Genomic DNA, 25183 nt, shown 5'->3' on the forward strand with positions numbered 1-25183 from the left:
GGCCCACTGAGCCCACGCTGTCAAACAGATCTGACGGCTGGCCCCGCAAACACACACCCCACACAGACACAGACAGAGACAGAGACAGAGACAGAGACAGAGAGAGAGAGAGAGAGAGAGAGAGAGAGAATGAGAGAGAGAATGAGAGAGAGAGAGAGAGAGAGTGGGAGGGGGAGGAGAGCGAGAGAGGGGGAGGAGAGCGAGAGAGCGAGAGAGAGAGAGAGAGATCACAGGGCAGAAGAGAAAAGCTACAGTGTTTAGGAATGCTACAGAGGAACAAGACTGTGTCAGAGGAGCAAGACTGTGTCAGAGAAGGCACAGCATAGAGAGAGTGAGTGAGTCGCGGCTAGCGTTAGCCTAGCATGTGCTAAACCAGCGTGTCGCACACCTGGTGTGGGTTTTGCACTCAAATAGGTGTGGCAAAGACAACGAATGTGCTGTTCCTTGCGTTTGCACTGAGAAACAAAAGCATGGTGGATCGACCGTCTGCTTCACCCAGCCAGACGGCCCCGGCTCAGGACGGTCAGCTAGCGTCAAGGACGCTAGGTCTAGAATCTTCTAAATCCCGTTCTCTAGTAGTAGCTTCAAGTTTGAAAATGTGGTTGAACCTGCGTTCCTTTGGTTAGTGTTTGCAGTGAAAGAGGCCCAAAGACGGAAAGTAGCCTCCGAGATGAGAAACCCAGGGTGGTGGTGTTTGTTAGTGACTCAGGCCCAGTGTGTGTGTGTGTGTGTGTGTGTGTGTGTTCCTACCTGGGGTGTGTAGGGTCCCGGGGTGAGGGGGTCCAGCCCGTCCAGGTCGGCCGCGTCCAGGGCGGCCTCTTTAGCCGTGGAGATGTCCTTCTCCAGCTGGGTGAGGTGTTCGTCGTACTGCAGGGACACACCGCGACACAGACAGGGTGACTCGGCGATCACGGTCGTCGTGACGACATACAACACAGTACAAAAGGACAGTGTGATGCGAGGAAAGTGTTCGCACCTCCGCCAGGGTCTGCTTGCACACGTTGACGATGTCCAGGGCGGTTTTGGTGTAGGGGCTGTCTGGACCTACAAAAAAAAACACAACACACACAAACATATCTGTCAGTCAGGACATGATGCATGAGCTCCTGTCTCAGATGAAAAGCTGACATCCCAGCTGCTGTGTAGGAAAGCCGAGAGCGCTCACCGTTGTACTTGACACTGTTGGTGTGGACGAGAGTGACGTCGAACAGGAACACGTCCCGGTTCTGGTACTTGTGTTTGGAGATGTTCTGGTGGAGGGAGACAGATGAGGAGTGGTTACACAGGAGGAGGAGAGGAGAGGTTCCACAGGAGGAGGAGAGGAGAGGTTCCACAGGAGGAGGAGAGGAGAGGTTCCACAGGAGGAGGAGAGGTTCCACAGGAGGAGGAGAGGAGAGGTTCCACAGGAGGAGGAGAGGTTCCACAGGAGGAGGAGAGGTTCCACAGGAGGAGGAGAGGAGAAGTTCCACAGGAGGAGGAGAGGAGAGGTTCCACAGGAGGAGAGATTATTGAGGAGCGGCGGTTTGAACCCCGGCTCACCTTGCGGAGGTTCTCCAGATCCATGGGGCTGACGATCACTTTGTAATAATCTGGGACAAACTTCTTGTTGACAGGATGGTGGAACGGCCATGACTGGGGGAGGGAACAAGAACAAAACCAAAAAAAGACCTTTTATAAACATTACAATATTTTTGTCATAGTCTAAATGAACTGTTAGTTTAAGTGAGCGAATTTCAGTGCAGACAGTCATACAAACAAGTGGAAAAATGGACTTAAATTCTTTTTTTTAACGTTTACAGTCGAATCGCAGGGGGTTCCACTCACGTCAGGCACGGCCATCATCTTCTGAGTGACGATGTTGTCCAGGATGAAGGAGAACGCCACCTGGTCGTCATCGTCCAGCAGTGGGTTGATGGCCTTCTCCAGCCTCACCAGCCTGTCCTCCTTCTGCTCACAACGAGACCAGGGTCAGAGGGGGGAGACAGGGTGTGGAGAGTCGAGGATGGGAGGGAAGGGTGTGGAGAGTTGGGGGGATGGGAGGGAGGGTGTGGAGAGTTGGGGGGATGGGAGAGAGGGTGTGGATGGGAGGGAGGGTGTGGAGAGTTGGGGGGATGGGAGGGAGGGTGTGGAGAGTTGGGGGGATGGGAGAGAGGGTGTGGAGAGTTGGGGGGATGGGAGGGAGGGTGTGGAGAGTTGGGGGGATGGGAGAGAGGGTGTGGAGAGTTGGGGGGATGGGAGGGAGGGTGTGGAGAGTTGGGGGGATGGGAGAGAGGGTGTGGAGAGTTGGGGGGATGGGAGAGAGGGTGTGGAAGGTTGGGGGGATGGGAGAGAGGGTGTGGAAGGTTGGGGGATGGGAGAGAGGGTGTGGAAGGTTGGGGGATGGGAGAGAGGGTGTGGAAGGTTGGGGGATGGGAGAGAGGGTGTGGAAGGTTGGGGGGATGGGAGAGAGGGTGTGGAAGGTTGGGGGGATGGGAGAGAGGGTGTGGAGAGTTGGGGGGATGGGAGAGAGGGTGTGGAGGGTTGGGGGATGGGAGAGAGGGTGTGGAAGGTTGGGGGGATGGGAGAGAGGGTGTGGAGAGTTGGGGGGATGGGAGGGAGGATGTGGAGAGTTGGGGGGATGGGAGAGAGGGTGTGGAGAGTTGGGGGGATGGGAGAGAGGGTGTGGAAGGTTGGGGGGATGGGAGAGAGGGTGTGGAAGGTTGGGGGATGGGAGAGAGGGTGTGGAAGGTTGGGGGATGGGAGAGAGGGTGTGGAAGGTTGGGGGGATGGGAGAGAGGGTGTGGAAGGTTGGGGGGATGGGAGAGAGGGTGTGGAAGGTTGGGGGGATGGGAGAGAGGGTGTGGAAGGTTGGGGGATGGGAGAGAGGGTGTGGAAGGTTGGGGGGATGGGAGAGAGGGTGTGGAGAGTTGGGGGGATGGGAGAGAGGGTGTGGAGGGTCGAGGATGGGAACAAAAAGGAGACAGGCGATCACCCCTCACCTCTTTCAGCTTCGTATCACAGAGGTCCAGCATGGACTGGGCCACCTGGGTGATTGGATGCTTCGCCCCTGAATAAACACACACACACACACACACATTAGACCTAACAAAAAAAATGCTCAGTTTACTATAAAACCAGCAACATCCTGGTGATCTCGACCCCAGGCCACACCCTCCCTCCTGGGTTCCCCCAGGCCACGCCCTCCCTCCTGGGTTCCCACGCTCGTACCGTTGTAGGTCCCGCTGTTCTTGACGATGAGCTCCACGTTCTCGCGGAACTCGTCCCGGGACGGGTACATGCGCTTGCGCACGTTCTCCCTCAGGGTCTGCAGGTCCATGGGGCGCGTGATGATCTTGTAGTAGTCCTTGACCACCTTGGCGTTGACTGGGGTGTGGAAGGGATAGGTCTGAGGAGGGGTGGGGGGGTGGTTACCATGGTTAAGAGGCGGGGAGAATATCTGAGTGTCCGGCCTTGTAAGGCGTTCAAAAGGGTTTTCTTGCAATATGATCCATTTAAATGTAAACTGTATTTTGGATTAATCACTTGCATAAGAAATTAAATGGACACAATAACATTATACATTCAAGTAAAGGACACTGTACACAAAAAACAATCGTAAAAAAAGAAAAACTACAAATCTAAATAATGTAAGTGACAGACCCTGACATGAAACAGTGTGAGGTGAGTGTGAGGTGAGCGTGAGGTCTCACATTTGGGTGATCCCTCATGTCGTTGATGACGCTCTCCAGGACCGAGGACAGGGTCACCATGGGGTCGGTGCGTCTCCGGTGGATGGACTTGTGCGGCCTCTGGAAGAGAGAGACGACAGGTTAGGGGCCTGACCGGACGCCGGCCAATCACAGCCGTCGGATTGTGCAGGCGTGCGCGGGGAGGGGAGCGCGAGAGAGAGAGAGGGGAGCGCGAGAGAGAGAGAGAGAGAGAGATATAGAGAGAGAGAGAGAGAGAGAGGAGGCTCACGTTCAGGTAGTCACAGTGCACGGCCGATCCAACACGCCTCTTCTTCTTGGGAGGCAGTTGCTGTTTGGGGAACTTCAGCACCAGAGACTTCCTGCGTACCTCGTCGGCACTGGAGTTGGGGAGGGGGTGGGGAGGGGGTGGGGAGGGTCAAGCATAAGACAGTTATTCAATTACAAGCTACGATCACACATCGGTGGAGATTCATAATGAGGGTTACATCTATAGAAGTCCAGCCTGTAGACATGTGGTTCTGCACCATTTTTGGGGGATTGTGAGCCTAAGCTAGCCTGGCACTGTTGTATATATATGTGTGTGTGTGTGTGTGTGTGTGTGTGTGTGTGTGTGTGTGTGTGTGCGCGGTTCCCGTCTCACCTCTCGATGAGCTGCTTGCCCAGGACGATCTTGGTGCCCTCCACCTTGATGAGCTCCTCGTTGTCGTTGTGGATCACCGTCTTCTCCAGCTCCTCCTCCTGCTCCTCCGTCATGGCAACGGGGTTGGAGGGCGGCGCGTTGGTCTGGTAGTACAGCGGGCAGAACTTGTTGGTGCGCATGTGTCCGATGGCGCCGCAGGCTCCGCACTTCAGCTGGGGGGGGGGGGGGGGGGGGCGGGAGGAGAGCAGGAGCAACGGACAACCATTCAAACGCAGAGTCACCACTCGTCTGGACTGCATGCACATGCAGGGGCGTTCAAATGGAAACGAATCACTCCCAAGATGCTTTGTAACACCAAAATACATGATGAATATATTTGTTTAATATTTTAATATCAATCATTAGAACTCCACACGAGCAAAACGTTCAGCGGACGGGTTATTCCCAAATCGGTGGAGGGAGGATTCAAGAGGACAGAGCAGTGAGTAAGGTATTGAAGTCGGCAAGCTTACTTTTACCTTGAGGTCAGGCCTCTCTTTGACCTTCTTGGCTTTCTTCTCCGGAGGGCCCTTGAACTTGTCCTTCTCCTGGTTCCTCTTCAGCCGGCGGAGCTGCTCCTGGATGCGCCGGCGCTCCTTCCTCATCTCCTCCCGGTGCTGCTCGTCGAACAGCGCAAACTTCCTTCTGCGCCCGCGTCAAAAACACGGGCAGATGTAGGGGGGGGGGTCTTAGAACCGGGGTGCGGGCGGACGTGAACGACATAACCCGAGGGGGGGGGCGCCCCTGGTGGCTCGCCGGGCGGGTACTGCATGGCCTTAGGGCCTGACGCGGTGGCTCCGGGTTCGAATCCGGCCCGCGCCGTTTCTGCACCTAGCCCTCACTCTCTCTTACATTGCCCGTCTATGTTAACCGTCTCTCTAACCAAACCAGGGCCAAAAATATATTCAAAAAAATACAAAACAACAAACGTGGGAGAATGGCGGGAGGGACTCACATGAAGTCGTCGTCCTTGGTGGTGCGGATGCGGGTGTAGGCGTCGATGACGGAGGGCTTGCGCACCGTCTCGCAGCGGACGTACTCCTTGCCGTCCTCGTCCCGGAACGTGCGGTAGATCTTGAGGCGGCGCCCCGTGGCCGACGAGTTCAGGCTGGTGACCGACGACGTGTCGTCGTCTTTGTGGGAGCTGGTGGACAAGGCGCTGGCTGCGCGTCGTCGTGGTAATGTGAGAGGGAGAGAGAGAGAAAATGAGAATGGGTGTGTGAGAGTCAGTGTGAGAGTGAGAGTGAGAGAGTGTGAGAGAGTGAGTGAGTGTGAGAGAGTGAGTGTGAGAGTCGGTGTGAGAGAGTGAGTCGGTGTGAGAGAGTGTGTTAGTGTGAGAGAATGAGTCAGTGTGAGAGAGTGAGTCAGTGTGAGAGAGTGACTGTGAGAGTGAGTGAGAAAGAAAGAGAGAGAACATTATCGACCGGACGTGAACTCACAGAAGCCCTTGCGGCGCTCCTTGCGCCCCTTGTGGTCGCGGTCGCTCTCCTCGCCCATCAGCATCCTCTGCAGCTCCTTGCGCTCCTGCTCCTCCCTCTCGCGGGACAGCTGCGAGCTGGTCTTCTTGTTCTGCAGCATGTTCTCGATGTTCTTCCCCATCTCCTCAAAGTCGCTGTCCTCCGCCGAGCTGCTGTCCGTGTCGGTGGACAGGACCTCGGTGGACTCCAACACCCTTGGGGGAGAAGAGGGGGGTTTAGAGGAAGCTCTCTACCTTGCCTGTGACCTCGTTGGCTAAACCGCTGACACAGAACGGCGGGGTGGGGGGAGGAGGGGCCGTACTTGTTCTGCAGGTCGAAGATGCGCTGGCACTCCTCTTTGTAGCGCTCCTGGTGTTCGGCCACGGAGAAGCGGGAGCCCCGGGCGAACTTGCTCATGGGCCCCTCGCCGGAGCGCGCCTGCTCCGTGGACATGGTCCTCACCACGTCGATCACCTCCCACCGCGAGAGCTTCTTGATCTGGGGAGAAAAAAAACCCCACACGGGACACGCGACGTTACGCACGACCGTACCTCGCGGCGGAGGCGGGCGGAGGCGTGTTGGCGCCGCGTCCTCACCTCCTCCTCGGGGACGCCGAACTTGCGCAGCAGCTGCTTGGCGTTCTTGAGCGACAACCGCCTCAGGTCGGCGTCGGTGCCCGTGACCGTCTTCTTGGCGGGTTGCGGCTCTCGGTCGTCCTGGGAAGCGCAAGACACAACGTCGTCACTGTGGTTCGCCGTGCCTGGGGGCTGGGATTACTTTGCACTGGGGCTGGTCAATACAGGCAAGCTCCTTGACTCTGACCACTGAAATACTGAGTGAAACGCTTGTCATCTTTGAATTGTCTGCTGTACTTCCTGTATGCGCCATTTGTTTCGTTTCTTTGGATAAAAGCGGCAGCTGAATCTGTGGTCTTCAACCCTGGTCCTCGGGGACCCCCTGCATGTTTTAGACGTGTGTGTGTATCTGCTCCAACACACCTTATTCTAATGAATGAGCTCGTTAACAGGCTTCTGCTGAGCTTGTTAACGAGCTCATTCATTTGAATCAGGTGTGTTGGAAGAGGGCAACATCTAGAACATGCAGGACAGGGTGGTCCACGAGGACCAGCGTTGAGAGAACCACTGTGTTGAAATAATAAAATGCACACACACACACAAAAGAAATACAATAAAACTAGTGTAACCAAACTAGACTTTTTCCATTTCCGTACTTAACGTTAACCAAAAACACCCAAGTGAATGAATACACCAGTGCTGCCGTGTTTGCGGCCTGGTAGTCTCAGAGGACTGGCTGTCGGGAGGTCGGCGCTGGGCGAGCTACCTTCTGCTGAGTGGGCTTGTTTGGGACTTTGACGTAGGAGAAGCCCTCCCCACAGCCGGTGGGGTCGGCCACGCCCGTCACCTCCAGCAGACACTTCCCCTTCATGGCGGCGATGAAGGCTCGCGTCGTGTTCCAGGGCGCCGTGCGGACCTAGACAGCGGCAGAGGGAAAACTCGTGTTTTTTTGGGGGTCTGACTGGGTATTTTTTGGATGGTCGCTTCTTGGCAGGAGGCTGAGGTGCGTGGTGTCGATCGCGACGCGAGCGAAGCTTGTACCTCGTCGTCAATCTTCATCTGGAAGTCTTCTTCGTTTTCCTCCTCGGGGGCAAAGAAAGACTTTTCCCCGTAGCCAGCATCCTGAAGAGAGAGTTCAGCAGTTATAGCTATACCAGACATACCAAACAAAACTATGCCAGATACACTGCACCACACGTAACCGGACACGGTGTAACAGCAGACGCTCTGGTCCTACCTTGAGTCTCTGCTCGGCCACCAGCATGCTGTAGTAGGCGCAGCACTGCTCAGGGGACACCATGGCCCTGATCTCCTCCTCCGTGGGCAGCCTGAAGTCGGGCTTCAGCACCCACCAGTTGGAGTCCATCCCTGGAGGACGAGACGGGTCAGCTTCTCGCAGCGTTTCGCTGGCGCCTGAACTTCACGGCCTAACCCCCCCTTCCTGCCTGACAGCTCCTCTCAACGACATCGGACCTGGTCCTAAAGACCTAGATGCTACTCTTGACCCGCTAACGTGTTGTCGTCACTCGAGGGAGGTCAGTGTCGGTGTGATGTCTCGTGCGTGACATGGATCGGGTTCGTACTTCCTGCTCTTGCCCTCGAGACCGCTTCTTACCTTCGTAGTGAAAGCCGTACCAGTCATAAGAGGCTGACCTCTTTCTTTCTGCACGTCTGTCTGTCAAAAGCAAGGCACACCACCTCTGAGCTCTCGCTGCTAAACAAGCCACGAGGGCACCTTGCTATCAGATCTACACTTCCCTGACAGGAGGGACAGGAGACAGAGACAGACACAGTTCAAAGGTGCAGATTGTTTTTCTTGTGACGTGTATTGGCACGCCCGGCGATACTATCGGAACAAACAACACAAGGCATGAACATAAAAAGGGAAAGGGAGGGGAAAAAAGTATCGTAGGCCAATGGGGAGCACCGGTTACACGTGTACCTGTCCGCTTAAAGTCGGCGCAGAGTTTGAGGCGTTTGCGGATGCTGCTCTCGGAATGGGAGGGGAAGGCCTTCTTTATATCCTCCATTCGAATCCTCCGCGGCCGGTCTTTGCTCTTCCAGAACAACCGATAGATGAACACCTGGAGAACGAGAGGCCGGAAGTGAGACAGATGACGAGCCGGCGTGTGATCGGGCCCCCCTCGACGACCCCGAAAAGGCGTTGTGCGCGTGGATTCGAGGGAGTACCTGTAGGAAGTCTCGGATGTGGGTGTTGGCCCGTTTGGAGTTGGGCCCGGGGACCTCGTAGAGAGGACACTCCTGGCCGACCACGAAGATGTCCACCAGCTCACGGACGAAGTAGCCCTGCCGCGTACGCAGCACCAGGAAGTCCGTCTCGGGCATCTTGTGGAGGTAGATGGGCGCGCGGAACAGGTTGTTCTCGAAAGCCTGAAAGGACAAATACGAAACGTAAAAAAACACGACAAAAAAATGACATTGACGATTATCTGTGAGGGGAGTTGTCGTGGAGAAGCCCATAGGAGGTACTAGTTTTCCTCCCCACACCACATGAGTTTAAGAAGGAGACTGACCGGTAGGAGCTGCCCAGGGTGGAGGGATCCTAGGAAGGGCGAGGTGTGGCAGTAAACCGTCTCTCCGTACTTGCAGTCAGGAGCTCCAGGATCCTTCCCTGGTTTCTGGAAGATAAACACGGCAAAACTAAAACAAACCGCAAGGAAGAAGAAAAAAAAAGGCTGAGGGGAAAGTTGACGTCGACTGTATGAAACAACCAACGAATATATCAATATATCTTGGCCAAGTCTCCCTTGAAAAATTGATTTTTTATCTCAATGGGACTCTCTTGGTTAAATAAAGGTTAGGGGTCTAGCTAGTCCTTTTGGATCTGAGGGGGCAGGAGAGCGGGGAGGGGACCAGAGACGAGACTCAACTCTTTTGTAGTAGTTCTTGATCTTGGTTGCCATGCCGACTTGCATGATGAGCGGGGGGTATTCCTCGCTGTACTCCGCTAGGATCAGGTCCCCGTCTTTCCCCGTCAGGTCCTGGGCGGTGCGCATGAAGAACATGTCCCCTCCGCCCGACGCCTGCCGCTCCTGCTCTCGCATCTGGAGGGGCGGCAAACATCGTCAAGTCTCACACAACAACAACACACACCTAACGTGAATGCCAAACGTTTACAGAGGGATATTAAGGGGAAAAAAACAGATGTGTTTAGGATTTAAATCATGATAAAGTAGTCCCTTTTTGTTCAACGCTACACGGGGGACGGGGGGGGTTTTGAACCTGTGGGTTTTCTTAAATCTGCAGGCAAACCACTCTACCACCAAGCCACGCCCCCTCCTCGGCTCGAGGGGGAAGGCGGGGCGAGGCTAGCCTCGTGTCTCACCTTGGCCTTCTTCTTGATCTGTTTGAGCAGAGGCTGGGAGGCGTGGGGGCCCGGTTGGGACAGGGTGCCGAAGGAGTACTTCTTCAGGGAGGGCCGGTGGAACTGCCGGAGCTTCATGGGGCCCATGTGGGTGGGGAAGAACGGCTGCCGGAGCTCCACGGCCGGGATGGAGTGCTGAGACACAAGCAAACATCACCGATGTCATGGGATTTCATGGGATTATTTATTTAGTCGACAATTCTATTAGAGTTGTTTAAACTTACACCACTTGTTTAAGATTTACTCCTATATGTTGAATGTATGCACCCTCTTGCCAAAGTAAATTCCTTGTCTGTGTAAACTTTCATGGCGATTAAAACCCTTTTTGATTCTGATTATATCCAAAGTGAGTGAGTGTGGTGAGATTTGAACCTGGGATCTCTTGACCTAGCTGGTCAAAGTCTGGTTCCAGGGATGTTCTGCTCACCTGAATGATGTTGCCCCCAAACGTTCCCCTCAGGCCCTGCTGCTTGGGGTAGTAGAACTCGTCGTTGGACAGGTTCCACTGGTCCTTCACCTCCGGCTGGGACATGTTCTGGCGGGAGAAACAGAAGGTCGTTTTCTTGGAGGGGGGTTAAGTTCCAGACCTTGAGCCCCCGCCCCCCTTCGCTTGTGATTGGCTGACGGAGGTGGACGTGAACCCGGGCTCTGGCCGCTCCTGTACCTGCTGGGGCTCGTCTTTGATCACCCCGGTCTTCCCCAGCAGGATGCGACTCTTCTTCAGGGCCGACTCCTTCTTGTTCTCCTTGGACGGAGAGTGGGACGTCCTCTCCTCCTTCTCATCTGGGATCTCTGTGACGGGGGGAAGAAAAAAAACAGAGGACGTTTCATCAGATTAGAATTTGAGCTCCGGGGCTAGAGATTTTATTATCACGATACTTCAGAAGTGATATAAGACGACTGGGAGTGGGGGGTTGAACAGTCTGGGGGGTACCTAAGATGATGTTCTCGTCGTTGGGGTCCAGGGTGAGGACCGGGGGGGACAGCAAGCGGTCCATGGCCTGGTCGTCCCAGATGATGTTGTCCTCCCAGCGCCCGTACACCAGCTCCTCGTTGTCGATGGGGAAGATGGAGAACCAGGGGGCGTCATCCTCATGGGAGGCTGTGGAGGAGCACAGGGGAGGGCGTATCGCCCGGTCAAGAGGGCCCGAAACACCCGCGTCCCTCCATTTCGGTTTCCCGGAGGACGGGGGTGCAGTGCTGTGGTACGAAAAGGGCACTGAGGCTCCTTCGCCAGCCGACGGGCGGCCCGGCCTCGCGGTACCTTGGTGGTCATGGTTGTGTTTGTCCCGCTTGGACCCGGAGAGCGAGGGGGGTTTGGGCATGGGTGGAGGGGTGGGAGGCACCAGCTGGGAGTTACTTCTGCTAAGACCTGGCGGGGACGCAGACAAACACACACAGAAACAACGCCTTGAGTGCCTATCCCCCAACTACGGCAGCGAGGGTGGGATTGCGGTCTAGGCGAACGCTAGGCTAACCCGTCCGAACTCACCCTGCTGTGCGTTGTAGGCGTTGGCGTTGCGCGTCATGCTCGAGGGCAGCCACCCGGCCAGGCTGGCTCGCTGGGTCTTAGTGCCTTTGTGTTTCACGTCCTCGCCGTTCCAGATGATGTCGTCCTCCCACTGAAGCTGGGTGACCATGAGGAAGAGCTCGTTCTCCAGAGTCTCTTTCTCCTGGCTCTCCTCGCCCGTCATCTGCTGGTAGACAAACACAGAACGAGGTCGGACGTATGTTTTCACGCTTCAGAGCCAAGTCGGATCTGGCCTTAGCCGGGTTGAGTCGCGGGAGTCGATACCTCCGCGGGAGGTTCTGGCGCCGGTTCAGGCTCCTCCTCCTCCTTCTCGTCGTCGTTCTCCTCCTTCAGCCTGAAGCCGTACTGGAAGCCGCTGCCGTCCTCGGGCACCCCCAGCATGTCGTACCAGAGCTGGGCCGGGCCGTAGCGCCACTCTGCCACCTTGGGACGCGACTCGGCCACCTTGTCGCCGTCCCCCGAGGCCTGGGAGAACTTGGACTCGACAGGGGCCATCATGGTGATCTAATGGGGGGAGGAATCAGACGGATGTGGTTCCAAGTGGACGTGACGTTTGCCAAGACTGCGTGGTTACCAAAAGATGGTCAATGTAGGAGCCGGGTTAGGGTGATGCTTCCTATTAGGGGACATAACATACTGAGCGTATCTTCCCCACGAGACCACATGCACTCACCTCGTCATCCGAGAGACACTGCTCTGGGGGTGGAGCGGAGGCGTATTCGTACTCCCAGCCAGACTTCAGCTCTGAGCCCTGGTCCATGGGCTCCCCCTCTGGGGGCGGCGTTCCCGGCTGGGGGTCTCGATGCTTCCTCCTCCGCTTCCTCCGGGCGCTCCTCCACACCGACGGCATGTTCTTCCCGGGGCCAAACAGACGGAGGAAGCGCAGAACCTAGCCGGGTTTTGGCGAATTTGAAATGGTAAATAACCGGGTAAAAGACTAAGAATAACACGTTTGGAGTTTTTGGGACATGTGCGGTAAACGTAAAGAAGGCCTCACCCTTCCGGGCCTGAACACCGGGAAGAGCTCCGTGACCCCAGGGAGAGCTTTGGCGGCGTCCTTCTGCATGATGCCAGCCAGGGGCAGGGTGAGGCAGCCCGGGGGGCCCCCGGCCCCGGAGCCCGGGCCGGGCCGGTCCGTCTCGGACTCGGAGTCTGAGGAGCTGCTGAAGTCCACCTTGTCTCCCAGGGAGGAGGGGGCGATGATGGAGGGCAGGATGATTCCATCTCCTTCGTCCCCAACTGTGGAAGGAGACACACAGCCACATAAATACAGATACACTCCGCTGCTTACCGTCCCAATGTAAACCCGAAGAACTCAGTTTTTAATGCCTGCACAGACAGTTTCTTTCATGATTGATGTCGCGGCAACATGCCAAAGAACATGGTCTGAACATTTTTCACGTACGAACATAAATCTCCCTGCGGTTTCTCAAATACATTGGGGAATGAACAGGGAACGTTTTAACAACTCTGTCGAAACACACTGGACTCGGAAGTCCTGAAGGTAAACATATATCCGGAGTAGAACGTGTCGACTTTGGGATTCAGTCCTCACCACTGGTCGTCTGTGGGGCGGATTCCTCTTTCTTGCCATGGGTGGGGACGATGGGCGGAGGAGGAGGGGGCATCAGCTTGGCGTCAATGTCTTCACAGTCGGCATCGTAGTCATCCTCATCATCTGACAGGGTGGGGGAAAAAAGCATCCTGTGAGACCAGACCCAGACATAGCCCGAATGCCACCATGGCTATATTAACAGGATACAGAGACAGTCAGGTGGCTCAGGAGTCAGGGGGCTGAGCGGTTAGGGAATCGGGCTAGTAATCAGAAGGTTGCCGGTTCGATTCTGGCCGCTCTGGATAAGAGCATCTGCTAAATGACTAAATGTAAATAACATGATTCAGAGCCAGAGACGGAATGTGTCACCTGTCCTCCTGGTGGGCTGGAGGGTCCCCATAGCGTGACGGTACTTCTTGGTCTCGTCCTCGGCCACCTCGCTGATGTCGGAGTAATCCACCGCGTCTTCGGTGCTCTTCACCCAGCCTGCAGGAGACAAGAGCGGCAGCCGTCACACGCGGCTCTCGGGGGGCTTCCAAAGGGGGGGGGGGGGTGCCGGCCTAACTGTCAGGCCCGTTAAGGCTCACCCTCGGCATCTGTGCCCCCGGTGTCCCTGTCCTCGTCGGGGTCGTCGTCTTCGCTGGCCGTGATCTCTGTGATGAGCGTCCCCAGGCCGAGGGAGCCCAGGCCGGCCAGGTGCTTCTTACACTCCTACGATTACAGCAAGGAAGTCCGTAAAAAAAATGCATTTCAAATCAATACATTAAACAGTAATCAGATCTGCACCTGTGTTTGCTGCTTCAGGACTACGTGTGTCTCTTTCGAAAACACGTTTTGGTTTTTATATGTTCCTCGACTTTTTTTCGGCTTGCAAACTTACAGTGTCCAGCACGCTGTCACCCTCCAACTGCCCATCTTCGTTGATATTCCCGAAGAGGAAGCCAGTGAGAGAGAAGGGACGGTCTTGGTCTTCATCGCTGTCTGAATCCGACATCCTGACTCTGAGAGACGTTTAACATACATTTAAGCAAACTGTTGACACTTACACTAACTACTGTTGAACTCTATGTATGTTTTGAAAGACTTAAAGATGTGACTTCACCAATGTTGCCATATTAGTTCAAACTCAAGGATGTTGTCCCGCATTGTTTACTGGCTAGACTATCTTAGTTAACGACAACTATAACTGCTGCTACTGTACATTGTGATAACATACCTCAGTTACTTGGCTTTCGGTCACTTATAGATAGATCAGTGGACTTAAATCAGTCAGGCTGCAGCCAGCTACACATGCATTATCATCAATCCAGCGCAGAACTAGTAGTTAGTGCAAAGCTGCACTAGTTACTTAGCTAACTAGCTGGGCTAGCATAGCCCGGCTGGCTATCGCCCTCAATGTCCTTATCGTTTCTTTCTCACCAGAAACTCTGTGTTGAGGTGTAAAAAAGCGTAAACTAATCTACATATCTTTGTTTAGAATGAACGTTACCCAGATATGCAAGCTAGCTATACGGTTTCATGTTGTTTTTTAATCTGGAAACGCAAGCAAGCGAGCAGGCGATGCTGGCGCTTGCGCACAACAAATTTCCGTACGAGATGGCCAGCCTCGCGCTCAGTTTTCGACAGAGAACGGTACTTGGTCGCCATCTACCGGACACTAACAGTATGAAAACTGCTGCCTGTTCTTTCGATTTGAATATATAAGTAGGCCTACTTGTCGACATTTAATATTGGTAAAGGCCAAATATAAAATGTGAAACAATATTCAACATTCCAACATTTATATGGTATCGTATGTAAGAAACAAATAATCCTTGTTTGTATTTTGTGTTGAGTATACTGTATTCAGAGCTCAACAATTTCTATGCTGTCTAGACAGATATTGCAGTGTATTTAATCGCGTGATGGTGACCTCCTTGAGATACTCAGCATTAATGCGTTTCTTTCAGACTTCCGAGAACATTTGCGTCTTATACAAGGCTTGCACTCGTCACGTTATGCAGTACACGTCGGTGAGTCATTCGTGCACATGAATAGACCATCTCAGCAAACAGCCACAATGAGATGTTTGTGTGAAAAGTGTCATTACAGGTATGATGTAAGTGTTCAGCGCGAAAGCACACCGCAGCGTGTTCCATGCCATTTGTCGCACTTACTAAGCACACTGTTAACAACATCTACATGCTGTCAGAGGCACACAAAAAAAGATGAAAAACAGCCAAAGTGTTAACCCATGAATTTATTTGGCATGACTGATATCCTTTACAATATCACGTAATACAAATGTGATTTATGTCGCAGTTAAAAATTCGTATCAACTTACAAATTCCACAATGCATTCCATGCACATTGCTGACAGGCACTTCAAGGCCACGTTATCCCTTCGGAGGTAAAGGGCTGGAGAAGGCAATGGGTTTAAAGTTTAAACCTGATGATAGTCCCTCGGTTGTGCCTGTTCCAGAGGTCCAAACAACCACATGAGCAGAATAGTTCATCTGACCAATTCAAAATTGGCCAGTACATTAGCCAAGTTTACCGTTTCCTTTACTCAATGTATTTGGCAAGGGGTCAAATATTTATTTTGTGTACATAGTTTTATTAACCTGTGACGCAAATGACAAATTGCCATAATATTGGTTGCCTTCTTTTACAAGGTCTTTGATTACAAAGCTTATATAATGAACATAGAATAGAGGGTAAAAAGCTTGTTATCAAGGTTAATAAAGTAGGTAAACTGTTACTACACACACAGTAAAAATAGTAAAATATAATGTAAATTGGCTTTCTTACTGTGAAAATAAAAGATTAGATCAAAAATATATAACCAAGTCAAGCACTGAACAAAAAATGTTAATGTCCTTGGCACTGGTAGGTGCAATGTGTCTTGGTGATTAAAGCACAGGGCAACTTAAATCAAATTTAGTCAACAGGACAAGACTTTAAATATGTATTTAGCTTGAATTGAAATGTGATGAGTATCAGCAAGCCTTGTGGTCCTTCGGAAATAAAGGTTTTCTATCTCTGTAGGTACAGATATCACATCACAAAAGGCACGAGGCAGACCCGTTTTAAATCGGAAATAACCATCTGGATAAAAGCACCCTCGCATCCGTTCTGTATTCAATTTACAGTTGAAATGGTTCACAATCAATCATATGAAAAGACAATGATAAGTTAACAGAGTTAGCCACACATGTGTAGCATTGCAGCTAAATGTGGTACCTTTGTCATAGTACCTCCATGTAAGAGCACAAACTGTTAAGAAAGTGTACAGGAATATGGAATCCTAGAGTGGCAAAATTCAACATGTAAATAAGTTGCAACTGGACATGGAATGTATTTAACTTGTGGTTTAAACCTGTCTTGTGACAAAAGTTAGCCTATTACTCATTAGCAGGTCACCAATGGAATGGACAACCTAGGGGTAGTAAACAATCTCTTGCAAATCGCTTGATGAACGATTCCTTCCCGATTGTTCCGTTCCTCTGATGATACGGCTAGATTAAATCTTTGTGACTTTTGTTTACTTAGCAGACATGGACAACCAAATCTGTACCCACTGAGACAATCAGCACGTTGTTTTGACAATAAAGCATTGTGCGCATTCCAAGCTCATAGTTTACGGAGTGCAGTCGAGGAGGAGGGGGAGCAACCACACAAGCTCTGGAAAACAGACCGATCTAATCAAAGTGTGTCTGTATTTAGGTTGACACTGCTAGACACTCTTTTTTGGTCTCGGTGCGGTGCAGTATTGCGTGTCCTGAGACTTGACATGGTTGAAGCACATGCATTCGTGCATTCCTTCATCCAATAAGAGCAAAGGTTTTGCAATCAGTGGCACAGAGAGTTTTTTTTTTTACATATTGGCTATTTAAGGCACACAATAAATGATTTACGAATGCCTTGTCATGACATAGAGGACAGGGCTGAAAGGAAATGTCATTAAAAGACTGGCCTGACATGGGAAGAGTGAGAAATATGTGGTGTTGATCACAGCGCTGGTAGGGGCACTTCAGGTGGCTACAAAGACAAGACACGTTCTGAAATCTCCCTGCCATCTTCACTTTGGTGTTTCGATTTCAGTGACATAAAAATCCATAGGCAGGTCGGTGGAATCAATGAAAAAAAACCACGGCTAGTGGTGAGGACCTCTTAAAAACGGAAAGAAAAATTATAATCTATTTGCGTAATAAAGAAGCCTGGCAAAGCTTACAATGGCAAGGGTTTGAATGTGGAAGGCCTACTGGAACCAAACTGGCAGAGCCAATCATTTCAGTCTCTTCCTCCAGTCTCCCCACAGTCTTAGGCACATGGTTATAACAGAACACACCTTTTGGGCGTTTTCTTAGCGACGGGGTTAAGCACGGCGCGCACAGCATCCGCAAACACCTCCCTGACGCCTTCCTGCATCAGAGCCGAGCACTCTAGGTATTTGACAGCCCCGATCTGCTTGGCTAAAGCGTTGCCCTGCTGTATGGTGGTGGGAGCCAGACCGTGCTCCTTCAGCTTCTTCACGGCCTCCGCGTCCCCTCGGAGGTCCTTCTTGGTGCCCACCAGCAGAACAGGAACTCCTGGGCAGTGGTGGGACACCTCGGGGTGCCACTTGTGTCGGACGTTGGCGTGGGAGGAGGGGCTGCCGATGGAGAAGCAGATGATGAAGACGTTGGTCTGCGGGTAGGAGAGGGTGCGGAGCCGGTCGTACTCTTCCTGCCCCGCCGTGTCCCACAGGTTGAGGCTGATGGCCCGGCCGTCGACGCTGATCTGGGCACTGTAGTTGTCGAACACGGTGGGGATGTACTCCTCCGGGAAAGCGTTGGTCGTGTAGGAGATGAGCAGACAGGTCTTACCCACGGCACCATCGCCCACCACCACACATTTTATGGTCTGCATGGTGCCCACATCCACTAGGGCGACGAAGGTGCCTGCGTGAAGGGGTCGGAAAGGAAGAGTCAAGAGAAGACGGCGTCATGCTCCTAATGTTGTGACCGAGTCAAGTATCGTCACAAGATGTTTAAGTATTAGTTACACTACCCATACTCTATTACTGTATAATCACTCTTGATGGTCCAGTGCTCTCTTCAACATAATACTAGTAAGCGACAAGAAAGTTTACATACAATCAGTACAGATCTTAAATTGTAAACTAAACGGTAATTCATGGACTCGCTTCAACTTCGGCAAGTCGACCAACATTCAAGCTATGAGCGCTAATTCTGTACTGTACTATTTAGTTAGCATTCAAATCAGGCTAAACTCGCCGACTTGGCTAGAAAGCAAATGTTACAAAACGTACAGTTAAGCACATAATGCAGTAGTAAATAAACACATACAGGGAATGTGTTTTGCACGACACGACTGCAAAACAATAGCTAGATAACTATAAACATTAACCAAATAAACTAACCAGTGAATGCTTGCTAGTTAGCCCGTACAAGCTAACTTAGCACGCGCTTGAGTTTCCGTAGCAGAGTGAACTTATGGCTACAAGCTAACAGCTAAGCTAAAAGCTAAACAGTAACATTTATCCTCCAGTCAAATTAAACCCATCTGAAATAAGACCATAATACGAGCACAACTTACAGTGAAGTTTGTTAGTTAATCTCAATGTCCCATTAATTGAGGTCTCAACAGGTAAATTTCATAAATCACTCCACCGCCTTCTTGTTGTCTCGCGCCCTGTTTCGTTGTTTTAGAAGTTTGTCATCCGGGATTTTTTTCTGAAGCATTGTATTATGGTACATGTAGTGGCTGCACTATACTCGGTTGTAACTTCAAGAGTGTGGGTTTCACAGTTAAATTGAAACATGAACACACAACATTATCACGATTTCCCAAAATAAGACTCAAAATGTGTATCAAAAACGTTAATTATTTTATTTTTTTCGTCCAAAATGACAGTTATGACAAAATCTACATATATTTAAACAGAAGGCCATGCACTAAAGTGAACAATTCAAACCTACACCGACCTGCTCCAATCCTTATACTCTCTTCCTCACACAGAAGTACAAACATATTTGAAAATCTTTTCTCAAAACAGCTTACAATCCTCTCTCCATCACATACTATAACCTCCATATTAACAAACATTTTCTTTCTTTTCTCTGTGCACAAGTGTTATTTTATCACAATTCCACAAGAATTGATCCATTGAATTTGATGAATAATTTAAATAAATTAGGCTACATTAATGAATTTCAACATTTTTTGCTATTTTAATCAGGTATTTCTGAAGGGTGCTATACTTTCCATCGATACTAAGACCTAACAGCAAGGTCTGTGAGTCTTTTGTCTTTCTCACAGGTGAGATGTACTACGTATCTGGTCATTCCTCTGAGAAACACCTAATAAAAGTCTGCATATACAAGGTGGTGTTTGTCTTCTACAGATGACTGGGGCACTGAGACGCAGGCCTCTTTGACCCTGAGATCCTTGGAATCATAGACCTGCTGTTCCTGTCTCTTCTCACAGCTGCAGCGGCAATGACAACACACCGTAAGACTCTGGCCGTGGTGGAGTTCTGGAGAGCGATGTTGGGGAGAGAGTGAACCGAGGAGCCGGGGTGGAGGTTCAGCTGTTTGGAGACACGCAGAGTGGATCTCGTCTCGGGCTTCACTTGGAGCTCCTTGTCCATTTCCCTGCCATTAGAGGGATTCACTTGGAGCTCCTTGTCCATCTCCCTGCCATTCGAGGGATTCAGTTTGAGCTCCTTGTCCATCTCCCTGTCATTCGAGGGATTCAGTTGGTCCCTTTCTTTCGATTCTTCATTCGTTTTCTCCTTTGTGTGCTTTCTCTCTCTCTTTGTCTTCTCTCTCTTTCTTTCTTTCTCTTCTTTTGTTTTGGTCTCCCTTTCAGCTTCTCTTTCACTTTCCCTCTCGCTGCCTATTCCTTTTTCACTTTCTTTCTCCTCCTCCTTCGCCTGTTTTTTCCCCTTTTCCGTTTTTACTTTCTCATTATCTTTGACTTTCACCTTTTCCTTTTCTAGTCTGACTTTTTTGAACATGTGGTGAATTGGATTCCTTTTTTTTGTCTGCTCAGTAAAGTCAGTCCCCTTTCTGATTGTTGAAAGTGCAGGGGATCGCACATTGACTTTCACAGGAAGGCGGCAGGGCAAAGCTGTCTCTGATGTGGTTTGGAGTCTGGGGATGGAAGATGGGCTAGCACAAGCAGTAACAGAAGAGCCAGAAGAAGGGTCGTCATTGGAGGTGTCAGCATCGCCCATACCCCCCGTCCTAGTCCCTTTCCGCACTCCTGGAGTGGGCAGGGTCGGCGCCAGGTTTTTGTAGGAACGTAGGCCACTTACAAGCGTATGACAAACGACTGTGTCTCCCAAGAGTGGATACAGACCCTCCCATTCCAGAGATGGTCCTTCTGAAGGTTTGGAGGAAGCTGTTTCTTGCTGTGTCTGTGAGTTTGAGACTAGCTGGGTCGACTTGGGTCGACTCTCCAGGGACGGCTGTACATCGTCTCCAGGAGGAGGCGTCTGGGCAGCCCTTGCCAGGACAGAGTCTGTGGGCTCGGGGGACAACTGAGGTTTTGTCTGTGGTGAGCAGGCACGGGGTGAGGCCTCCAATTTTTCATTCATGTTTGTCTGCTGCAGGCTTTGTAAAGGGCTGACGGCACGTGGCCTGCCTTCCGGGCTCCTCATGTTGCCACGGCTCCAAATATGGACGAGACTGCGCTCCAGTGAGCTCTCCAGGTCGTCTCCGTGACTACCCCCGAGTCCAGCCCCCAGGACGGAGCAGGTGACGATGGAACGCCACCTCACAGTTCCGTCCTTCTCTCTCTCTGCTCCATTCCTCGATGCCCTCTTCTCTTCCAGTATCTTCCTTTTAGCATTCTCCTGAGAATTACAACCAGAGGAGTGATCTACTTAAATCGGCCACATGATGCTAATGCTAACAACCATTTGACTACTTTGAATTTTTATACAAACCTCGACAGATTTCTGAAAGCGAACATTGAAGGAATGGAAGATGTTACAGGCCTCCTCGAGCTTGAATGTGACGTCATCCTCGCAGAAGAAGTCAACAAGGGATTGCTGGGCCTTCAGTAAGGCCTCAGCCTCCACCTCGGCCTCCTCCAGCCTCCCACTCGCCCTCTGAGGACACAGGACAACATTTGAACCCCCGATGCCTCACTGTCAGATCAGTTGCATAACAAAATAGAAATCACACATCCACAGGACGTCCTAAAAACACGACAGTTAGTCGGTATGAACTGAAGACGTGGGAGCCTTGTTTTGGAATATAAGGGAGTCAGGTGGCTGAGTGGTTAGAGCATCGGGCTAGTAATCAGAAGGTTGCTGGTTCGATTCTCGGCCGTGTCAAAATGACGTTGTGTCCTTGGGCAAGACACTTCACCCTACTTGCCTCGGGGAATGTCCCTGTACTTACTGTAAGTCGCTCTGGATAAGAGCGTCTGCTAAATGACAAAATGTAAATGTAATGTAATATAAACTATTCTGGAAGCTCTAACCAGGAAGAAAGGTTTCGTCTGCAGCAGGAGATCATGTTCTGTTTCAGTCCTTGACCGTAGAGCTGTTACTCGACTCTTCAGCTGAGACAGTTCTTCCTGCACTCCATCCACAGACAGTCTTAGGGTGGGAAAGGAGGAGAAAATAAGTGAATTTGCTCATAAGTACAATAAAGAAAAGTCAGTTACATAGACAGGACTAACATGACAACAAGAAAGAGACCAACAGACAAGACAGGGCAGCTAGACAATTCAGAAGGACAAAGCTATTGGACGGCACAGTGTGAAGACATTACAAAGTTGCGTAACCAAAAAATACACAAAGGCCGAGAAACGACACCCATTAGTTTAAATTTACAGTTAAGTCACATCTGAGTCCATCGTCACATCATTGTAATACTCTGATCTGTCAAACAGAATAACAGAACCATGGTTTTTATTCCCCTCACACATTTCATGTGAATCTTTTGGACAAACTGAGTCATGCTCGGTGTCCTGCATTGGAGCTGGTGCGGTGGCAGCTTATTGTGCTGTTGCACTGACCTGGAGGCAGGCCCAACATGTCTCAGCTTCAGGGGAAAGGAGAGCAAGGCGGGGTCTTTCCTCGTAGCTTCCTGAGGGGACGACAGACACAACACATCCTGTATAAAGTTGCCGTTTACTGCAGAAGTATATAGAAGCAAGTTTTTCACCTTCATTGTTAACTGTTTATTTTATGTATTTCCTTTTACCATGGCTACAAAATGGAGCAGGTTCATTCCTGGTTTGTTGGCTTTGGTGTCAGCTAGTTTCAGCAGCGAGGCGATGCGGAACCCAGCAGCATTTCCTGCGTACCCGCCCTGTTAATTAAAGTTTGATAGGGAGAATCAGATCCTGAAGAATTCAAATCACACTAATGGGCAGTTGGTCCAAGCGTTCTACTCACGGAATTCATGTGGTTCCCTGCCCTCAGTACCAGCCGGATGATGGAATGCAACTCTGGACACCTCAGAAGCTCTGTAAAAGACAGAGAAGTAGGGCGGTTGTCCAGGCCGATGTTATGAAGGCCCGTCACATCACCTGTGGTTGAGCTGTTCACAGTGCTTTTGTCAAGCGTAGAGCTGACGCGAATCGGTTCTTGTTGCATTTAATTTGAGTGCCAGTAGCATAACTCCGCTTCCCTCCTTACCTGTGGCTGCAGTTACCAAGCAACGTGCTGATTCACACAGTGCAGTTAAGGTGGGGTCAAACTCCTGCTGTAGAATCATGGCATCCAGATGCAAGCGATAACTAAAGAAACGACAAGCGAAGACAGATGATGAAAAAGGAGGAATATGGGGTATTGAACTACCGAGGTACTGAATGAAAGAGGTTTAGCAGGAAGAGCAACGGGAGATTCACACCTCGGCAACTCCACTAACAGCAGCATGAAGAGGTCTGCCTCCCCCAGCTGACTTGGATCCCCTCCGTAGCTTCTCAGGCGCCTCTCCTACGGAGCATGTGCAGAGGTTGAGGAAGAGATCGGGAGGGAAGGCCGTGATATCGGAACAGATGCAACTGGATAGGTCTTGATGTTTTGACAGATGCGTTTAGGTAGGCCTCAGTGTTTTGGACGAATACACCCAGCTAGGCTTTGATATTCCGAAGAGGGAATTCTACAGTACCTCCTCTGAATCAGGCAGCAGTTTGCACAGTTCACTGAGCTTCTCACTTCCGTAGCGTTGACTGGAACCCTGCTTAATATCCTCCACAATCTCCTTGACTGCACTGTTAACAGGAGACAACATCAGACAATGGACATTCAGTAAATCATAGACGAACACACAGGAATCTAAGCTACTTTTACTGTGATATTGTTATCACTGTGAAATGAGGACACTACTGGTATTGTTTACCAGCTTGATTGAGGACGGCCCAACCTTTCTCACCTCTTGAACTGCCGGAGGAAGATACCTACATTCATGCTGCGCTTTCCATCAAGAATTGATACCTACACATGACCACAACGAACAGCAGTCAGAACCAAAACAATCAGTGTACATCTCAATTACTCTTTTACTGTTCATTTAGTAAGACATGTATTAAACCTCATAATGTTTCATGAAAATCACAATCGATCGGTATGTTACCGACTATTGAAACAATAAAGAGACTGGCCTGTTTGGCTCGTGGTGGGGAACCAAGTGATCGGAGACCGTGGCATGCGTCTGACTCTCTCTTATGGGTGCGAGACCTCGTCTGCCCGAACAGCTCGTTCAGAGAGCTCAGGTCGATGGGAAACTCGTCCGGACTGGTCCAAACACTAAGCCGCCCCTCCACCTTCTCTTTAGGGATGAGGTCCCAGTTCAAGTTCCGCAGCTGCAGGGCACCATGACGGGTCGGAGGGCTTGAGGGAAGGGGAGGAGGTGGGGGCGGGGGGGATGTGGGTGGTGGAGGAGAGGGTGACCTGGGTGGGGGTGGGGTTGGAGACACAGATGGGGGAGGTGGTGTCGAGGCCATGGGCGTCAAGTGAGAGGACAGCTCAAAGGATGGATCCATGGGATATCGCTTCACATCCAAGGTTGCAGGAGTGTCATTGAAAGGCTAGGGCACAGCATGAAACGAGTTGAGCAGTCCGATAGAGAATCCACTAAAAAGTTTGCAATTATAACTTTAGTATCAGCAGCAGACAACAGTACCAAAAGCTGCGATCCTAATATATCACACGCTTCAGTGCTCTCAATATGTTTGCCCACACAGTGTGTGGGGCTACAGGTCAATGTTGAATTTATGTTATAAAGTTAAAAGGTGTATGTACTTTCTACAGTCACGATACCTTAACCGACGATAACGTGCATACTTAACGTTTAACCAAGTCCACAGCGTTAATAGATGATCACAGGTAAAGTAATTAGTATGCCGAAGAAAGACCATCTAATAAACAGGCAACAATTCTCGATTTCCAGCAGCCTGACGCAAAAAGCGAACCATAATTTCAGTTTTTATCATTCACATCTCAAAGTAAAAATAAAAGTATTGACGCTTTAATAATTGCTGGTCTAAACATCAAAGTGTTCTCTCTGAAGCTATTTAGATCGCGCAAATTAATAATTGGTAGTTCTATAACTTAAACTTACATTTGGGAATCCGTAATACCTCCAACGACGACATTAAAATGTTCTGAAGGTAATGTTATCCCATGCATTGCACTCTTTATCGTTAAGTAATTCTACATTGATTTAGTCTACTTGCAAGTTTGTCGATATACTCCTGCAAAGCTTTCTAAATATTTATAACTTCTATCAGCCTAAGTGACCGAGAGTGCCTGCACTGATGTAAACGACTCCTCCTAGCCACTGGAATTGGGAGGCAGAACGGTAGGCTACACAAATCTTATCTTTTTCTCTGGGAAACAAATACCATCAACATCTTGATTACCTTGATCCGCTCAAAATGTCAAAGCAATTCTGAACCATCGATTGAGCAACACTTGGTTGAGCAAGAAATTGCCTGAACACAAGACGTTTATCAGATTCAAACCTATGCCTACTCATAAACAAATATACTGGTTTGTATTACAGACTTTGCTAATAAGTGTGTGTTGTTCCATTTTAAGTAAATGAAACCTCTAAAAACAAATGCATAGGCAGTATTGGATCTGCCTTCAGTTAAGCACTGAATACAAGTAGGCTCAGTGAAGTCACTGAGAATAGCCTATAGACAGCATCCTAGTCATCATCAGCTAACATGTATCCCAGGAGAACAGTATTTTCAGATAAGAGGCTGGCACAGAAGAAGCCTAACTATAGATATGATAGAGAACACTTTTCCCATCAGCCATGGACTTTAGTGATATTACAACTCAACAGTTAGATTTCA

The 25183-nt window shown here is 50.6% G+C and overlaps 3 protein-coding genes across 10 annotated transcripts in view; all 3 read right to left on the bottom strand.

Moving 5' to 3' along the window:
* The window catches only part of taf1 (TAF1 RNA polymerase II, TATA box binding protein (TBP)-associated factor), a 17410-nt gene extending 2959 nt beyond the window's left edge, over positions 1-14451 (bottom strand). For 2 of the 8 annotated variants that reach the window (XM_062453262.1, XM_062453260.1), the window contains exons 1-36: positions 14088-14451; positions 13752-13872; positions 13459-13582; positions 13241-13357; positions 12872-12994; positions 12314-12555; positions 11990-12205; positions 11581-11820; positions 11278-11482; positions 10720-11157; positions 10450-10577; positions 10213-10320; positions 9747-9920; positions 9292-9465; positions 8935-9039; positions 8591-8791; positions 8343-8484; positions 8016-8075; positions 7638-7768; positions 7442-7522; positions 7167-7316; positions 6422-6541; positions 6148-6323; positions 5808-6040; positions 5324-5531; positions 4842-5013; positions 4330-4541; positions 3958-4066; positions 3690-3788; positions 3208-3385; positions 2979-3046; positions 1825-1947; positions 1540-1632; positions 1166-1250; positions 977-1044; positions 751-867 (exon numbers count right to left, since the gene is read on the bottom strand). In XM_062453262.1, the coding sequence (XP_062309246.1) occupies positions 751-867; positions 977-1044; positions 1166-1250; positions 1540-1632; positions 1825-1947; positions 2979-3046; positions 3208-3385; positions 3690-3788; positions 3958-4066; positions 4330-4541; positions 4842-5013; positions 5324-5531; positions 5808-6040; positions 6148-6323; positions 6422-6541; positions 7167-7316; positions 7442-7522; positions 7638-7768; positions 8016-8075; positions 8343-8484; positions 8591-8791; positions 8935-9039; positions 9292-9465; positions 9747-9920; positions 10213-10320; positions 10450-10577; positions 10720-11157; positions 11278-11482; positions 11581-11820; positions 11990-12205; positions 12314-12555; positions 12872-12994; positions 13241-13357; positions 13459-13582; positions 13752-13865 (5334 nt within the window). In that variant the 5' untranslated portion in view covers positions 13866-13872; positions 14088-14451. Of the gene's footprint in view, positions 38-750; positions 868-976; positions 1045-1165; positions 1251-1539; positions 1633-1824; positions 1948-2978; positions 3047-3207; positions 3386-3689; positions 3789-3957; positions 4067-4329; positions 4542-4841; positions 5014-5323; positions 5532-5807; positions 6041-6147; positions 6324-6421; positions 6542-7166; positions 7317-7441; positions 7523-7637; positions 7769-8015; positions 8076-8342; positions 8485-8590; positions 8792-8934; positions 9040-9291; positions 9466-9746; positions 9921-10212; positions 10321-10449; positions 10578-10719; positions 11158-11277; positions 11483-11580; positions 11821-11989; positions 12206-12313; positions 12556-12871; positions 12995-13240; positions 13358-13458; positions 13583-13751; positions 13873-14087 lie in introns of all 8 variants that reach the window. The other 6 variants (XM_062453261.1, XM_062453258.1, XM_062453263.1 and 3 more) reach the window with 6 other exon arrangements.
* A 641-nt stretch (positions 14452-15092) lies between these two features.
* LOC134013783 (rho-related GTP-binding protein RhoG-like) lies at positions 15093-18592 on the bottom strand. The gene is made up of 2 exons (XM_062453498.1): positions 18452-18592; positions 15093-17793 (listed from the first exon to the last, which is right to left on the bottom strand). The coding sequence occupies exon 2, from the start codon at positions 17759-17761 to the stop codon at positions 17186-17188; it is 576 nt and encodes a 191-aa protein (XP_062309482.1). The 5' UTR covers positions 17762-17793; positions 18452-18592; the 3' UTR covers positions 15093-17185.
* A 147-nt stretch (positions 18593-18739) lies between these two features.
* Positions 18740-24593, bottom strand: fhdc2 (FH2 domain containing 2). The gene is made up of 12 exons (XM_062453518.1): positions 24442-24593; positions 23468-23908; positions 23254-23315; positions 22990-23092; positions 22729-22814; positions 22515-22615; positions 22272-22342; positions 22078-22185; positions 21890-21960; positions 21350-21467; positions 20808-20972; positions 18740-20714 (listed from the first exon to the last, which is right to left on the bottom strand). Exons 2-12 carry the CDS (start codon positions 23861-23863, stop codon positions 19254-19256), a joined length of 2742 nt encoding a protein of 913 aa, XP_062309502.1. The 5' UTR covers positions 23864-23908; positions 24442-24593; the 3' UTR covers positions 18740-19253.
* Positions 24594-25183: the final 590 nt, after the last annotated feature.

This window comes from Osmerus eperlanus, chromosome 27 (assembly GCF_963692335.1).
Source record: "Osmerus eperlanus chromosome 27, fOsmEpe2.1, whole genome shotgun sequence".
NCBI classification, from domain to species: domain Eukaryota; kingdom Metazoa; phylum Chordata; class Actinopteri; order Osmeriformes; family Osmeridae; genus Osmerus; species Osmerus eperlanus.

Bases quoted from the DNA above. Each gene is read 5' to 3' on its own strand.
- fhdc2 (XM_062453518.1), bottom strand. From the start codon at position 23,863: ATGGATCCATCCTTTGAGCTGTCCTCTCACTTGACGCCCATGGCCTCG. The intron at 22,616-22,728 runs GTGTGAATCTCC...TCGTTTCTTTAG, and splicing joins CTGTTAGTGGAGTTGCCGAG to TTATCGCTTGCATCTGGATG. The intron at 21,468-21,889 runs GTCAGTGCAACA...TCCCACCCTAAG, and splicing joins CATGTTGGGCCTGCCTCCAG to ACTGTCTGTGGATGGAGTGC.
- LOC134013783 (XM_062453498.1), bottom strand. From the start codon at position 17,761: ATGCAGACCATAAAATGTGTGGTGGTGGGCGATGGTGCCGTGGGTAAG.